The sequence below is a fragment of the Clinocottus analis genome, unplaced genomic scaffold (genome assembly GCF_023055335.1).
Source record: "Clinocottus analis isolate CAN_PGR_092001 unplaced genomic scaffold, fCliAna1.0.p SCAF_25, whole genome shotgun sequence".
Classification (NCBI taxonomy): domain Eukaryota; kingdom Metazoa; phylum Chordata; class Actinopteri; order Perciformes; family Cottidae; genus Clinocottus; species Clinocottus analis.
In genome coordinates, this window is record NW_027175987.1 from 4,018,335 (window position 1) to 4,036,139 (window position 17,805).

General features: G+C 40.7%; 1 protein-coding gene across 1 annotated transcript; it reads right to left on the minus strand.

The window, feature by feature from the left end:
* Nucleotides 1–239: 239 nt before the first annotated feature.
* ttc39a (tetratricopeptide repeat domain 39A) lies at nt 240–17,590 on the minus strand. Its single transcript, XM_068591271.1, has 18 exons — nt 17,395–17,590; nt 14,081–14,185; nt 9,049–9,180; nt 8,258–8,298; nt 8,041–8,108; nt 7,864–7,928; nt 7,564–7,663; nt 7,147–7,212; nt 6,135–6,243; nt 5,988–6,055; nt 5,836–5,895; nt 4,938–5,099; nt 4,501–4,592; nt 4,145–4,265; nt 3,397–3,508; nt 3,025–3,139; nt 2,668–2,784; nt 240–2,410 (listed from the first exon to the last, which is right to left on the minus strand). The coding sequence occupies exons 1-18, from the start codon at nt 17,430–17,432 to the stop codon at nt 2,296–2,298; spliced, it is 1,686 nt and encodes a 561-aa protein (XP_068447372.1). The 5' UTR covers nt 17,433–17,590; the 3' UTR covers nt 240–2,295.
* Between the last annotated feature and the right edge of the window lie 215 nt (nt 17,591–17,805).

The window sequence follows — 17,805 nt, forward strand, 5'->3', positions numbered from 1 at the left end:
GCTACATCCAGCAAGCTTTTGTTGGCGGCCAATCAGATTCGGGATCACGTTGCCCTTTGCTGAAATATAAACACAGAGCTAAAATCGATAAATGAGTCTTTGTTATTGCAATTTCAGGCAAATTTTGCTATTACCAGTACTGGCCTCAAAATATTTCATGACCCCACACTCTTTTACGAGTCCGTTGTTAGTCAATGTAACACATCTTTATTTCCAATTTAACATGATATATTATTCTAATACCCACTGTCTTCTTATCCATGGCTACTATTGCCTTTCACATCAGCAAGATAAAAATACTTAAATGAATCTCCAGGATTAGATCATCACACGTGTGAGAACAAAGAGTGCTATGATGTGCAAGCAAGCAGTACTTCTTTGTTCTCTAAAGAATACCACTTTGTACTGTAAACATTGTATTTTGTTTTTCTGTTTGTGGTGCACAAATGACAAAAAAACGACACCAAATGGGATGTGTTATTTAGTTGCTTATCATCTTAAATTACAATAGAAACATCAGTATGTACAGGAATGTCATTCTGCTCAGTGGTAGTCGTGCCCAATAAAATATGCTGATCGTAAACATCACAATGCCACTAAATTTGATTAGAGTTTCTTTCAGCTATATCTGCAAAACTAAATAATAAAAAACAACACAAGTTCAATCAATTTGTCAATTAAATATAATTTGGTTCCTAAATTTTCAGGAGAACTTTTAAAAGTATATTGAAAGTACATTTCCTTCACCATTAATAAAATTTAAACCGACTAGTCATTGTCTTGCATTCCAAACCTTAATCTAATCATGAATAAATCAGCAGTGCTCTTATTCCAACACTTGAGACACCATCTGAGTTTCCAGGTTTTGGACACTGTTGCTGAGACACAAGCCTTCAAACAACCTTGCCTCCAACACAATGAGAGGTGACCCCTTTCTGTCTTATTATCAATTATGACAAGTGTTTGTTCATATACAGACTATAACTTGAGCGTGGTTATGATATCCATGTCCCTTAATAGGTGGTTGTCATCCAACATGGCGGATACAGGAGCAGCAGAGATCATTCACAAAGCAGGAAGACTGTGGTGGTTCCTGTTCAGAGCTTTTTCACTCACTAAAGATGCAACAGGCGGACAAGCACGCAGTCCTTCGCTGCTTGGCATAAATGGCCTTTTTGTTCAAGCTCAAGTACTGTTGGAGCCTGTCCCACAAGCCAGGAGGAGAAAAGGAGGGAGTCTGCCTTTCTAAAAGACACATTCATCTGTCCTCTTAAAACAGGACAATTTGTGGAAAAGGTGACATTTGGAGTATATAAATGTAAAGAACATCTCTCACCGCAACTCTGATTCTTTGACTCGAGAGAGTTTGCGTGGCTGACTGATTTACAAAGCTCTGTGCAAAAGCCATTGCATGTCACCGTTAATACAACAGGATTGCAAATTTAATTCATTCTTCAGAAGGAGACTGAAAGAAAGTATTCCACATAAAGAAATGTGCGTCTTCAATATTTCGATAGGTTTCAAGGAAAGGAAGAAAATGTCAAACAAACAATAAAACATTCACTTACTCAGAGAAACACAATGAACCACATCGTATGGAGTGTAAAAGTGAATCCAACGTCTACGTATAGGTCATATTGGTTTTGATCAAATATTTAAATAAAGGCAAAACCTTTCAACTGTTCCACAATACAAAACAGTTCTCATGGATCTCATGACTTTAATGGTATGATTTGTACCTGTTGTCATACACATGGTCATCCATCTCTACTCAAGTCATTTCATCAATAATATTTAATTTATATTAAAAGAGGTGGGAGAGCTTTGTACCAACCAGGTGCTACTGGCCAGGTGGAGTTAGTGTTGGTAATTTATATGGAGGGTATTTGGGGCATCCCCCTGAACTGGGCACATTTTTATCCTAGGGTAGTAGTGGAGGCAATCTGCAGTATGAACTACACAAATGTCACCTTGTTTCCTACCGTTGTGTACCCTTATGGATGGCCCCTGTGCAAGACAAACAAGCCTGCTACAAGTAATGTTTCATTAATATAGGCACATTTCTCAAAACATAATATGTATATCTCTGGAAGAGGACACACCAAACCTGCCTTATTCAGTCAGGGCCACACAAAGCTGCAGTCCCCCGAAAGGCAAGACAAAAGAGGAAAACAAGCATCCATCTTCCCCTACTCTTCTGAGGAAAATACACCCGCCCTGGGTTGGGCTGAGAGTAACATTGTGGGACTACAGTCAGAGTAGCTGTCTCTGCTCGAGTGTGCCCTCATCAGTCTGTTATGGGCTGGAGAGAGAATGGATGCCATTCTCCCCCACGCCTTTAGCCTTGTGCAGAGCAGCTTGAATACGGAAGTGTGTCCGGGATTCCATCGAGTAGTGCTTGTAGTTTTGCCTGAAATAGAACAAACAGAGGCATTTAAAATAGCACCAGGGGTAAATATCAATCTAATTCCTGATTTCACACGGGCATTGTAACAATCCCATGAATCACACGGATGGTTTACAATCAGGTAAAATAAAAACATGTCATTTATCCAAACGTTCATTGTGAGATTAATTGAAAACCACAAAGGATAATTGATGTGGCATTTTTTTTTATTTAATTGTTTTTACTAAAAAAAAATGACCTGCAGGTAAACACAGACTTACTTTGCGGTTTCTAAGAGGCTGATTGCTTCAGCTTTCCTGCCTTGCTCCAGGCACAGCAGGCCATGCTCCAGCAGGGCATTAGGAACCAGGTAGTGGTCGTACTTGATCTGAGACTCACTGCGGATAATATCAAAACACAGTGGTTACAGTGGGAGTGTGGAGGTCAAGTGAGTAGGAAATAAGATGCCTTTCAACTCTTATGCTGTTTGTTTTTAAAAAAAGAACCGCCTTTTATCATCAGTGGATGCGCAACGAATATGATCAGGCTAACTGGTAACACTAGAGCATCTGTTTTTATGGTTTGGTTGAGCGTCCTTATACTGTACATGTCTGTGCACATTACTAAGAGAGACTTACTTGCAGAGCACGAGAGTAAAGTATTGTTCGGCTTCCTCTAGACGCCCCAGGTGTTTGAGACACAGTCCCTTCAAGAGGCTCAGCAGACACTGGTCATCTATGGTGAACTCTGATCCTTAGAGACACACAACAGGAGGACAAGACAGATGAGACAAAAAAGGTACAGTAATTCTGGACACACATTCAAAAGGATTATATCTAAATATTATATAATTATCTGAGATGCAGACAGTAAATGTAGATTAATTATTGCTTCTAATATAAAGGTAGATACAAATATCATGTTGGCATATTATTATCAACACAAAGTAAAATGAGAATTTTTAATTCAGGAGACGGATTCTCTTGACTATAGTAAATCATTTTTCATACTTGGGATGCTGTCGAGTTTAGCTTGTGCCTCGCCCAGTGTTATCAGCATGCCTTCGGTCAAATCTTTTTGTTTCCCAATGACTGTGTAGCCGTTCCAGATGTACATCATCTCCTAGACACCACAAACACACATAAAACGTACAATGTCAAAATCAGATCATTGTCATTGATACAGGCAAACATTAAAAGGCATTATCCCTGTGACAAAGCTCAGCTCGCTTTCTGGATTTTACAGAAACAAAGGTTATTCTTGTAACACTAGTTCTATGAGCACATTTGGCGCTTTTATAAATGCCTACGGTGCAATAACCCAACAGCCACATTGTCAGCAACTCAAGGAGTGCCAGAATGCCACAGTTAGAGGGCTCCACCTTTGCTCATAGTGGTAGGTTGACCAGATTGATCTATTTCATACACATTGAGCCTTTGCTACAGGCTGAAATCTACATACTGTACCTCTAACCCTGGTTCTGTGAGCACAGGGTTTCCTCTTTAACTTGTCGCCCTGCTCTTATCTGCTGATTTTGTGGATAGCAGGTTTTATACACTATAACAGCTATTTACACAGCCTCAACTTGAAAGGGCTGGTGGGTCCAGCCTGATTGACCCAGCTAGTATCTAAATGTCAACATGAGGAGGACAGAGCTTGTTATAGGACAAAGCCTTTGTGAAACAAAACTACTGAAGATTTTATTGATATTTTGAGTACAGAAGTGCGACATGGCAAATAACCTCGTCCAGTACTGACCAGTGGAGGAGCGGGAAGAGGAATTGGGCTTTCTGCAAGGTAGCGACGGGCTTTCCTGATAGCGAACTTCTCAGTTGGTAAAGATTTCCCCGCAATCTTCTGCTTCAGCCCTGGGACCTGCCTGAAATATAATCAAATATACACGTATATTTATCAGTAGTATTGCAGTAGCATTTCTGATGCATTTGTAACACATTTCTGAACATGTTATGTTCATATTAACTACCACAGACAGCCTCTTCCCAGAAGTAGAATTGGTATCACAGATATAATTGTGTAAGTGTCACAGTGAATGATCTCTATTTCACTGTGGTTGCTGCGAGTAGTTTCTATAGCGCTAAGCTCTGAGTTCATACCTGAACAGAGTGAGCGCAGTCTCCCCGAAGGTTAGGCAATCATCCGGAGTCAGCATGCTGAGGTATGCTGCTTTCATATAGGCATAAGTAGCCTGAAGGAAGGAAAGACGAGTTACTGCTGCAATTCCATCTTTCCATTATAAATGAGATCAGACATAAAAGACATATTTTTTATAATTATGATAATAATAATATGACGAGCCACTACAAGCTGCTTAGAAGGCTTTCTGTCTCTCTAAATAGTACAACATGTAATTCAGTTTCTTTTTCATTATCAAACATTCACTGTAGCCAAGACCCTGATATTTATCTTAACATGATTACACGTTTCAACAACCTTTCTGTTCAGTAAAAGAGTGATAATTTGATAAATAATAAAGTTTTTCGTTCCACGAAGATGAAGATTGACGTCAAAATCCCAAACTACGGCGGCCCACCTTGGACCAAGTGTTCTCCTTGCTGAGCAGGTCAGCGTAGAAGTAGGCCATCTTCCAGTGTCTCTTGTATGTGAAGCACCACATCAGCTCCCAGTAACACATGTGGTGGAACTGCTTCCACTGCTGCTGGACCTCGCAGCACTCCTCGAAACGCTTGATAGCCTGGAAAAACACAAACAATTTAGAATCTCACCTCCTGAAAGCATATTCAGTGGGAATGCTGATGTGTGGCAAGCGGCTTGATGATTATGTTTAGAGGACACACAGGGCTCTGTTGTGTTTACTCTATCAGGCGATGAGGACAAAGCCAGTTGAAGGACGTTAAGATTGGAATTGACAGAGATGTCATTCTTCCTATTTTAGAAACAATCATAGCCATATAGTATTAGTAACATTTTCTTGCCTTTTTGTTTGTCTGAAAATGTAATCTGTGCAAAATGTAATTCATCACTCAAACATATGTAATCCAGTAAAAAAAACTGTAGCGAATGTTTCCACATTAAACTGACAGAAACATTTTAAAATGCTAAGCAGGACACAAACATGTTTTTGTGTTTGATCAACGCTACAAAGTTCGCTTTGCAAGATAAACCCAAATTCCCCATTCATCAACTATTTGATTAAAGGTGACAACATATTAGTAGTCACAGAATGACAATGTTTAAAGAGGGGTTTGCTGTCGCATAGTCTTACGGGGAGGCAGACTCACAATCAAAACAGTTCTCAGTAAAAAGATGAACACATTCTTTTACAGACTCTTGCCCTTAAATTCAAATAGAGGCTCACAGACATCAATGCATGTGTAATGCATGAGGCATAAAAACTAACATTTTCCCCTGAGAAGTGCAGTGCTGACTGTGTATTGTTTTGTTTGTGTACAGAAATGACAGGCACTCACAGCATCCAAGTTGCCTTTGATCTCTTCTATTCGACCAGCGAAGAACAAGAAGATAGATCCCTAGGAAGAACACCAGCCACACAGTATGTTTGGAAACAATTGTAATTATACAGGATTCAGAACAAATAATTGTTTGTTTAATTCTTGCGAACCGTGGGATATTTTTCGAGATATGGTTGCAAGAGTTTCTCTGCATCTTCAACGTCTCCTTCTCCAGTGCCTGCAAGAAAAAACATAACAAAACCAGCTTAGATCATTGCCTGTTGTTAAGGTGGGCTGCAGCTGCATGTGTGTCTCACCGAGGATGAAGCTCATGAAGGTGTGATAGCAGAGCAGCAGCATGTTGCACAGAAAGGACCTGAATGTGCTTTCTGCAGAGCCCTCCAGAAGCTGCTGGAGACCAAACTCCTGCATGAACAAACACACACAGATGTGCAAACAAGAGTCGTTTGATATTTGCGTCATTGCAGGGAAGATCTGACAGAGAAAGCTGAAACACCATGCAGTATGAATACATGTTCTGTGCTGGAAAGTCACAGAGGAAAGAATTACATTATAGTTTTCTTATGAAATATTTGCTGACGGATAAGCAGAAGATGCATGTTTATCAGAGTCCTTTCAGGCATCTAATCTGAACCAAGATCATATGCCACAGAAAGGCTTTTCTGCTAAATATGCAATGATATACTGTATATATACACAGGATATGCAAGTTTTTTATGTTAAGATTATGTCGGCATAACTTAAGATCTCAGAAGTCTCTGTAGTCTATGTCTTTATTTTATAACTGTAATAATACTTTGAAGCTAAATCATTCTAATTATGAGAATAATACAGCAGCCGATATTTGGACCACAACGTAAATTAACATAACTTTTCGGCTTTTGTATGGTGGTTACATGAGACAAATCAACAGTGACAGAATAATAAATAAAAAAACAATAAATAAAAGGAAGTTGTGATCAAGAGGAATGGTACAGTCATAAATGATCACGATCAAAGCAATATCCAAGCCATTCACCTATCATGTTGTAAAGGTTTCGTTTCACTAGGTGTCAGATTTGGCACAGTCAACTCAGTACTAGTGAGCTTCACCACAAAGATTTACTGTGAATCAATAAACCAGTGAAGCTGAAATTACAGATAAAGTTCACGCCTTCCCGAGCACTCCTCATTGTTCACAGCACAGACCCATCACAGAACAATCCCTGCCCTGTCAAACATCTCAGACTCGACCCATTAACTCCCTCAGTCCAGCCCGCTGGTCTCTCTTTCAGCCATAAATGACACCCACACGTCAGCAGAACTCACCTTATTACCAGTGAAACCGACAAACTCCAGCAGTTTGAGCGTCCGCGTGGGCAACATGGAAATCATCTGCAGGAAGTAGACAGGCAGTGCAATTGAATGGCCAGCAACTTTCATAAACATACTGTAAAAGGGCCATGGGTTGTACAGTAACTACAGGTGTCTTCCATCCACTAATGCAAATAAGTGCCAGGTGAACAAGAATCACGTGGAAATGGGGAGCACTAAACACAAAACACATGCATGCTAAGTTAGCTGATATTGCTATTTATTCATATATTGCTCTTTATGTGCTTCTATTTAATTCATACAGTTCAGGCGTGATATTTTCTGGAAGACCTGTTTTCCACAATTCCTGACGTGAACAACTTTTCTTCGACCCATGTATTGGGAGACGAGTAGAGCCTTCTTTCTACCTACTAGATTAAAGGCTCCAACTCCCAGTTTAACACCACCCTCGAAATGGCCGTGATTGTCCCCTTGAGAGTATCCAGAAGACTGGAGGATCGTGTGAAGCTCTCTGTGGGGTACAGATGAAGGCATCAGGTTAAGAGGGCAAACTGCAGGGCCTCACAAGGTGATGAGGGAGAGGGAGAGAGAGAGAGACAGAGAGACAGAGAGAGAGAGAGAGAGAGAGAGAGAGAGAGAGAGAGAGAGAGTTGTGCGAGGACAGCACAATGAGATGAGAACAGAATCATATGCTGGACTTTAGATTCTCACTTGTATGTCTGGTAGCTGTTCCTGACTTTGATTCCCCCTTTGATGAAACTGATCATGTTTTCATCCTGAACAAGAGGGCAAGGAGAGGTTAAGAGGGATGGAGAAGAAGCCGAGCATGAGTTTAAATAAACATCAAAGCTTCAGTCAGATTCAGTGGCCTGTCTGAGTTATCCTAACCTGGAGGAAGGTGAGTGCTGCCCTCTGCAGGAGACACTCAGCGTAACAAACTTCCGCATGGAGCTCCTCTGAGGGAAAAATGAGTATGTCACAGTTATCTCCAGTCAGAGTAAAGGCCAAACACACATATATCCACACACACGCACACACACACATGCGACATCTGATCTAATGAATTCCGGTGACACTCATCCTGTCATCACAGGACTTTAATGACCTTCTGTGAAGTTCTTGGAGAAGCTCGACTTCTTGCGGTACCTGATTGAGGAAGCACAAAATACAAAACCATCATGACTATTTAGAGGGCTTGTTCCAGTGAAAATCTTCAGGATTGTATTTCAGCAGCAGAGGACTGGCCTGTGCGGCATTTCTGTGCTTATCTTGTTTCTATGCAAATCAGTGACTCAGCCCCTTTCCAGTAATCACAGGATGCTGAGCTGCTGCCGGGTGAAGTTACAACAAGGTGCTGACCGTGCATTCAATCTCACAAACGGTCACAACAGTTAATAGGAAAACGACAGCTCGGACCCCGGATCAGTGTTGGTGTGAGCAGGGGTCGATGTAGGTGGCCGTATGAGATGCACCATTAGTCCAGCACAAAGTCATGACAGGTTCGCATTGCGGCTCTAGGAGTAATTGACAAACATTTGTGACATTCCTTCAGCCAGTGAGTCTGGATGATCTCAGCGTGTCCTCTGGTTTTGGTACAACGTTGCAAGTGGGAACCAGTGTTAAAAAGATAAAGTACCATGTGTTGTGTGTCTTAATGTCTAACTGTTTGATCAAAGGCCCTCTTATCAGTTTTTCTTAATAAAAGTGAATAAAATGTATCTTCAAAAATCACATTTTTTTGTTTGTAACTAAACTGACTTTGATTCTAGTTGGACGAGCTTTCAAGAGACAAAATGAACTTCTGCAACTGCAGAGGAAATAGAACGCAACCCTGTCAGAGTTTATCTGCTGGTCATTGGGGCATTGTTACACTCCATTGTTGTGGGGAAGTCTCACCGCTGACAGGTGGCCTGGGCCTCTTTCATGGTGTTACCCGCAGTCAGGATGTGTTGGGGGTCAAAGGTCATCATGGCCTGCATCTCCAGGATGGTGGCATAGGTCAGAGCGTGGTACATGCTGTCTTTGGTTCTATTAAAAAGGCAACACACAATGTTTGTTTTTATTTATATTGCAAGAGGAAGAGAAAGATGCCAAAGGATCAGCCCTAGTGAGCTGAAAGACATGATGAAGAGGTAAAAAAAACCCGTCAGACATGTGATTAAATACTGAAGCCACACCATTACGGAAAGAAGCCATTAGTGTCTATTTATACCTGCGGTTGTTGGAGTGCCATGTCACGCACTGTGTTCAACCTGCTTCTTGCATGTTTAAAGAGATGAAGGAGGGGCAAGTGTTGGATGCCTCACATTTTTTTTCCATAGATGTATTTCCAGTTCCAGTTAAAAGAACTTGATGTTCTAGTTTTAAGGCATTATAGGAACACATTACTTAAAGCTCCTACAAGCAACTTTCCTTTCGTATTGCTTTAAGTGGTCAGCTGTGTTCTGAGATGAAGGACCTCTCGGTGAACATGCATGATTTCATCTAATTCTGTGTGGAATCCGACCCGGACACACAGATGACAAGCAAAAAGAATATTAAGAAGAATATAAAAAAAGACAATCTTCTTGCTGATGGTCTCATTTACTTTTGTAGGTCATGAAGAGCCCTCAGTATTACATTCACTAGTAACAAAAAATGAAAACATGGGTGGTTTCAATAGCTTAATATACTCTGTATGTACCTATATATTGCATTACTCACACGCACAAATACACACAAAGAAATGTCAGAATGATTTCGGTAAAACATAAAGGCAGAGGTGTGTAGAGAAAAATGCTGTCGGTCTGCATCACGAACATTTCACCGCTACAGACTCATGTGACCAACGTCTGTGATGTCACTCTCTGATCCAACCAGTTACTGGTGTGAACAGATTTTTGAAATGATGGAAAGTTGTAAAAAAAACAACTAATATTTAGTCTGTCACGGTCATAAAATTGCAGCGATCAATCAGGGTTTTATTAGTATACAGTGTAGAGTTCACTCTTCAGCTGAGGGAATCAATAGTGTTCATTCTAATCCAATCTGTAAACAATAATGAACGCACAACCAGGAAGCACACAGCAGAGACTTAGAGAAGGCGGAGGTAGAAAGACAGATTTCCCTGCCATGGCATCCGCCTCATGCGAGGCGCCAGCTCAAACTCAAGCTGAGAAACGTTTTAAGATGGACCAGTGAGGTTAATTGAATTGCTTGTAGCCGAGTCGAAAGTGGCTGAGAATTCCACATATTTCACAGCAGCCCTCAGATATTTTTCAATCAGCTTCATTTCAGGGCTCAGGGAACAAAGGTCCCTGAGTCCCTGTTACCTCAAGCCAGTCTGACAGCACTGAAGCCGGGTGTCCCACATATTTTCACCAGAATGTTCCATGATGCAAGAGAAGAGCTCTTTTGTACTTACAAGAAACGCAGGCGTGCGTGTGAACCTTGTTGTCAGATCTGCACATGTTAGTAACAATTCGGAAGCTACTGCATATGGTGACGGGTGGCTCATTGGGTGGAGTGCAGTGGCCCCAGTATTAGTCTGGCTTAGAGCCCTTTGCTGCATGTCATCCCCTCTGTTTCTCCCAAAAAACTTGCTGGACATTGCTGAAATTAGCAGTTAGGTTTGAAAGTTTGATGTGAACCTTTTAAAAATAGGAACATGTTTTTTTTGTAAATAAGTCACAGAAGGACAAAGGCAGGGCCTCGGCCAGTTGCTGTATTGTATGTAATACTTTTACAGTACACCTCCTGCTTCCACTCCCTGCTATGGCTGTGAGGAATGAGGCAGGACAGGAGGCGTAATGACAGAATAAGACTGGAATCATGTTTGAACAAAGAGCTGGCAAATAAAACTAAGCCTGCTGTTAGATTCCTCCTAGCAGGCATGTTTATACAATGTTGAGTCTGCACTAGCTCCTTGACTACGACTCTGACTACGAGGAAGAACTTAAAGCCAGAGCTTTAAATATCTGTACCCTCCGAGGGAGTAGCACGTTAAAGAGAGAGCCTCGCTTATAGGCCTGTGATGCGAGGTATGAGTTGTTCACCGGCAGACTACACAATCTCTACTCAGACATATTAAAGCAAATATACACTTATACACATTAATTCATCCCACAAGAGAATACAACGTCTTCAATACACTTTCGATGGTTGATTCTTTTCACAGATGTCCTCTGTATCCATTCTGTTTGTGCAATAGCTCCGTGATACAGTTTATAATACCACATATAGTGTTGGGAGCAATTTCACGTTAAGTGAATCAGTGTCTTGCTCAAAGACACTTGTGCATGTAGGTAAGTACCAACCTTGCCTTTAATGCCTGACACAATCTACCAGCTGAACTACATCACCATCTCTCTTTTGCGAGTGAGCAATTCAAATTAACAAGTCAAAAACTAACTAATGTCTTTAAGACCCTGCTGATCTGAAGATTCAACCTCCATCAATATTCAAAAATCACACGTTTGTTAAGATAATTGTCCCCATAATGACAGTTAGTAGCGCAGTAATTGACTAGTTGGTATTTTCCCATTAAAAAACTACACGTTGCATGTCATCACTTCCTTTGACAGTAACACTACTGAAGACAGACTTTGAGACTTTAAACTGCTCTTTGGTGTCTGTAAGTGCATTAAACCTCTAATGGTTAACCCCATCTTCCTGCCAGAGCATGCTGGAATAGGCTGCCATTGACCATAAACAGTAATGTAAGGGTAAAAGTAGATTGATTCAAGTACATGCAGATGATGAAAGCTCTCCAATATTTTATTTCCAGTGTGTGTGCGTTCTGTGGAGGCTCACAGCTGGAGGAAGGGGAAAGCACACATGGACTAAAGTATAGAAGAGACAAACATTGAGGGTGACGAGGGTACTGCAGTTCCCTCAGTCTTTCAGATCAACTCTCTCACAATGCAGCAGATGTCATCACACCTTTACATAATATTACATAAGTCTGATGCTTCAAGGCATCTCCTTCTCTGTGCAGCAGGAAATAATCGGAGGAGTTTGTGGGTGTTATTGGATTTTTTATAAAGCCAAACACAAAATCCTGTCTCAATTTGATGAGTGCTGCATCCAAATGTAAAACAACACGACACAATAATACCTTGTCAGATCACCACGTATCTAACTTTAAGACATATCTTATCTCCTACATTTCTGACTCTCAGTCTGTCCTTCTGCATGTGTCAAATCCAACCATCTGGGCTCAAACAGCTACACACAGGATCATATTTACAACCTTTAGTGTCGTGAAAGAGGCAAAGATATCCCACAAGACAGCACACGCAGAGCTGTGGGAGGATTACAGAGAAAGAAATGAGGACGCCTGCTGGGTTGACAGACTCGAGATGTTGGATTCAAACAGATTTTCCAGAAAACATATTATGATTATTGGCCCAGGTCAATCTCTTTGCAACAGCGTATTTATGTAATGTTGTAATGTAGGTGTCTAAAACTTAGTCTGAGCTTAGAAAAATCCAATTACATCACTGTAAAGTGCGAAACACAAAACTGACAATGGTTGTCAATCGAGCCGGAGAGTACTAAATATTTTTTTTTTAAAAGAAGAAGAAAAAAAAAAAGAGCAGACAGACAGGAAGCTGTTCTTCTGTCTTGATGCAAGTCGGCCCTGAAAAGAAGAAACTGGGGCTAAGGAGGGGCCCGTAGTCCGAGAGAGTACATCAACAATGGAATATAGTAATGAAGATGTGATAAAGTTTCTGAAAATAGAGGAAAGAAAGGGCGCTGAACAATGGAGTAACTTGACGACACAGTGTTTGAATACAACACTGGAGGCGGGGTGTGAACCTGGAGAGAGAAACGTGAACGTGACACAAAGCAGCATTGGAAGCATGTAAAACCTCCAGCTGTGGAATAATCAAATCAGCAGCATCAGCAGCAGCAAACACACTCGTTCCTTTATCCCACCTTGGTGGGGCACTATTTCTGTTTCTGACCTGTTACTTCGTTGTTTTTACATTATAAAGTTATTGCTTGTGTATTGATTTGAAATTGGAACTCGAAGCCTTAAAAAGTAACTGCAACGCACAACATTGACAGTGAGATTTTCCTCATTTTTGGACATTTGAATCCTACTCTCAAACAATTAAATGTTATAAGCTGAGGAACATTGTAATTAATCAACAAAGGAAATTCAGTAATACACTACTCTTGTTTGTTTTGTTCGTTAATTCAATATTATAATTTGTATGTACTGTGCATATTACTTATTATTGTATTCAATTATTTTGTATATATTGTGCATTTTTAATTTCTTTTTACATTTTATTGCTTACCTGTATACAACCTGCTGGAGTGAATAAATAAAGCACGCCCTACAATATAATAGACTTCCCTGCTTGTAAATCTGACTACAGCTACAACTTTTGAGTGAGATGAGTTCATCTGTAAAAAGTCTAAACAGGACGAGGAATCTAGGAGAAATGCTAGCATCTGTGAGGCTGTTCTTGTAGCCACACGGGTGCCTTGAGCGAAGAGCTAGCATGTTCACAATGACAATGCTAACATGCTTATGTTTAATTGCTACTATGTTTATGTTCACCGCGTTAGCTTTTACTAATTAGCACTATATCTATCTGTCTTTATCACAACATGAAAAGCACAAGTGTGAGTCTACATGCACAGCACCAGAACCCTGAAACTGAAGAAGCTCAATGGACTTCCTCATTAGTTTTATTATTACACCTGTGCTTTGGCTATACGTCAAAATGTATCCTGGGAAAAACAATGATTGCGCGTGAATGCAGTTTGCTGTTGGAAATTTTCACCTTCTAACACCTGAGAGGGCAAAAATACCTAAAAATACAGTTGCTTGCGTGCATATTATCAGTTGTTTGTCTTTTAAAAGCACAACGCCAGGTGGAGCAGAGCTGAAAACAGCAGTTCTATGAGCACGTGGTTGAGGTTGTTCTCGTACCTGGATCTAAGCCGAGCCTGCGCCTCCTCAAACTCGTTTCTGAGGAACAGATCCAGGGCGGCCATGCAGTCGTCCAAGGCCAGCGACAGGTCTGATCGCGAGCACCTGCAGAACCAAAACAAACACACAATCTGAATGAGAAAAGAAGCTCGCTACTGGTCTGACCACAGCTAAACTGAATAATATTCAAGTGGCACAAAAATACATTTGAAATATCTGTTTTACTGAAAAACTATACTGTTGTTGAATCGCTCAGTAAGTCAACCAAGTTCAGTATAAATTCAGTTTGGGGAAATAAGCATTCCCCAAACCCATCTTTAAGTGGACATTTAGTTTAAAATACTAATACTACTCTCTCTCTCATCATTGCTGTGACCATAGTTTTCAACAATATCCTTTTTATTAAATATGAAGAACAGATGTTGCTGCTGCCCTAAATACAGTTCTAGTAAATACAGCTCCCTGTTGTCTGAACTACTCTAAATGATTGTTGAGGATGTTGCTGTGTTAAGAGTTCATTACACAGTGCACATGCTCCTCACGTGAGGACAATACAATGTGGCAACACTGATCATCACAAGGCTCCCTCCTCTTGGACTTCACTCGCTGTACTGACAAGGGATCTGTTTAAGTGTCCGTTTCATTGCTTCATTGTGAGAACTGCACACAGCATGAGGGAAATATTATTATTGAATGAAGTTGATCATTTTGTTGATTTCTTTGGAGCATGAATATTTTATAGAAAGATAAAAAAATTTTACAATTGAGTTTGTTGCTCTTCGAGTGAACATATATTGTGAAATGTTTTTAAAAGTTTTGTTTTGATGTGTGATTTTTGTGAAATAGGAACCTGATTTCAATTTTTTTTTTAATCTTGATTTGCAGTTTTTTGTTGTTGCTTGGAGCCTCCAGGTTGCCGTATCGACCACATGAGCATGACAATTATTTCCTGTTAGTCGGTTAGTCTGTTGATTTCAGATGCCGAGAGCAAACAACAAGGCTGAAGAATAGGAGAGCAGGAACTGAACAAACAAAACTAAGACTAATGTGTAAGTCCATCTGCGACTAACAGACAGCATTAACTTGACATTCCTGCCCATTAGAAACACAGAGACACTATACACTTATTACACACACACACACACACACACACACACACACACACACACACAAACACACACACACACACACACAAACTGGGACAGCTCTGGCTAATGACATGCGGGTGACTTCGTTGTTCACTATATGAGCAGCAGCAAGCTGAACTTCCTCTCAGCAGCACAAGATTTAAGGACGGATGTCAACGAAAAATATGTTCAGCATGTGTTCAGTTGTTCAGTTGTGTCTTCAAGATTTCACAAAACAAACAGATCGACAAAAAAATGTGACTCAATATTGGGAAATTGTATTCTATAAATTGTGTATATGAGAAAACCAGTGTTGTGTTATAAATACATGATATATCAATAAATGAAGAGCACTAATACTACGACAAGAAACAAGAAACATTGTAACAACAAACTTAATTTACATTCAGCCATTTTATCATACTAACAATAAAACAATGAGACATAAAGGGGAGCAATAAAACTAACAGTAGTAATGCCAGGAGGCTATTAAAGTGACATACAGTATATGTTTATGTCATTGGTGTAAAGGATGTTAAATGACATGTCTTCCCACAGTGAGCTCTGACTAACTCCAACCAATCCAACCAGAGCAGCCTAAACGGTGTTGAACCCAGCCATGTGTGTAAGCTAGCACAGCAATCAACATCAGGTTTGTCTGGTAAAGCTAACCAAGCAGACGTTTCACTGCGACGACGATATCCATTCATCTTCACTCATAGAATTAGAATAGGAGTAGAATGAACATCAAACTGTTATCCAAGAGTCATTTGAATAGTGCAAAATAAAAGGATCAGTTGTTATGGCGAGAACACAGGTAAAGTATGGTTGCAGAAGAAAGCGAACGGCTAGTTAGCTAGTAAGCTAGTTAGCTTGGTAGCTTGTCCTTCTCTGGAACAGAGGTGAGTGAATGAGTATATCAAGAGGGGCATTTTATTATCGACTTCTATTCAAATTAATTATTTTTGCAATCTCGCGTTAGCTTAATTTTTCAGAGCCGGAGGTTGGCGCATGGTAGTTACTGCAAATCCTCTCCTTGTCATTAGGTGGTTTAGTTTATACGGAAGTCAGCCAGGGTGAGTGCACCTAAAAATGGCCACCACTCTGACTATCCTCCTACATTGACTTGATCGCTTGCTCATACAAGCATGACCTCATAAATAATAAATGCCAATAATTATTAAGGGAGTATGGTGTTATGGAGAGCTTGTTTACTCACCAGGCTGTAACCAGCATGTACAATTCCACGTAACACATTGCCTCTCCCCGATAGTCTAGTAGCTGTGTATCGTCAAGAATCTGGCAATACGATACGTATCATGATACAGGGTGTTTAGTGATTTAGTAATTTAGTAAATTTTTGAATCTGATTTTAGGAAAACTCTCATAAGACAAATAGAAGTTACTATACTAGCAAACAATCAGTGCATGCTTGGAAATAACTCAACTGGTCCGGGCAGAAAGAAAGAACAGACTAAAGACAATCGGAGGCCTAAGGTGCGGAAAAGAAACCAGTTCTCAATCAGTCAGCAAGGATTATGACATGATAAACCTCCAGGACAATGTCCTCCTAATGTAGCGAAATAAAATAAAAGACATGACAACCGGCACAGTGAGGAGAGTCTGCTGGATTCAGCATCCATTGTTAAAATAACTTCACTGAACTTCAAGTCAGCTGAAATTCTGGGGTGATTTCTCGAGAGAACAACTTGGTGAACACAATAGTGATCATTATCAATGAGCACACAAACACACACATATAACAACACAACCACTAATCATATACACACCCATGCATGTGCTCAGGAAACCATCTATACACACGCACGCACCCACACACACACACACACACACACACACACACACACACACACACACACACACACACACACACACACACACACACACACATTCTCCTTCTGCCAAGAGTGACGAAGCATTAGTTTATCAACTGCGGTTCACAGAGCTTTCCCTACATCTGTTCAGCTAGTTTAACATGTTCCTCTCGGCTTTGAGCTGTGACACAAGAGAACCGAGCTGCTTCTATAATCATACAAGCGAGTTTGTCCACATGCCTAAGTGTCACAGTGAGAACACACACACACACACACACACAAAACACTTAGAGCATCTGACAGAGGCCAAATTAATGACTGCCGTCAACTAAACACGCAGCAAGTCTCTTACCCGTTTGACGGAGTCTCTTCCTCTTCTGACATTTTCATCTGGCAAACGTGTGTGTGTGTGTGTGTGTGTGTGTGTGTGTGTGTGTGTGTATGAAAGAGAGAGAGAGAGAGAAAGACAGAAAAACTGAGTGTGAGCCTGAGGCCTTTCCAGCAGTGTGATGGTCTACGTCTCTTTCTGTAGCAGCAGCAGCAACGACAGCAGCAGCAGCAGAAGGGCAGTCGGGTGAAAGAGAGCCAGAGAGAGAGAGAGAGAAAGAGAGGGAGGGAAGAATGAAAAAGGGAAGGGGGAGGGAGGGACGGAGGGAGGAGGAGGAAGGACGCAGCACCAACAGCAGACCTTAATAAGATTGGGATGACTATACACATGAGTGTAAAAAACACAGTCTATCTGTGCTGCCTCTAACACACACAC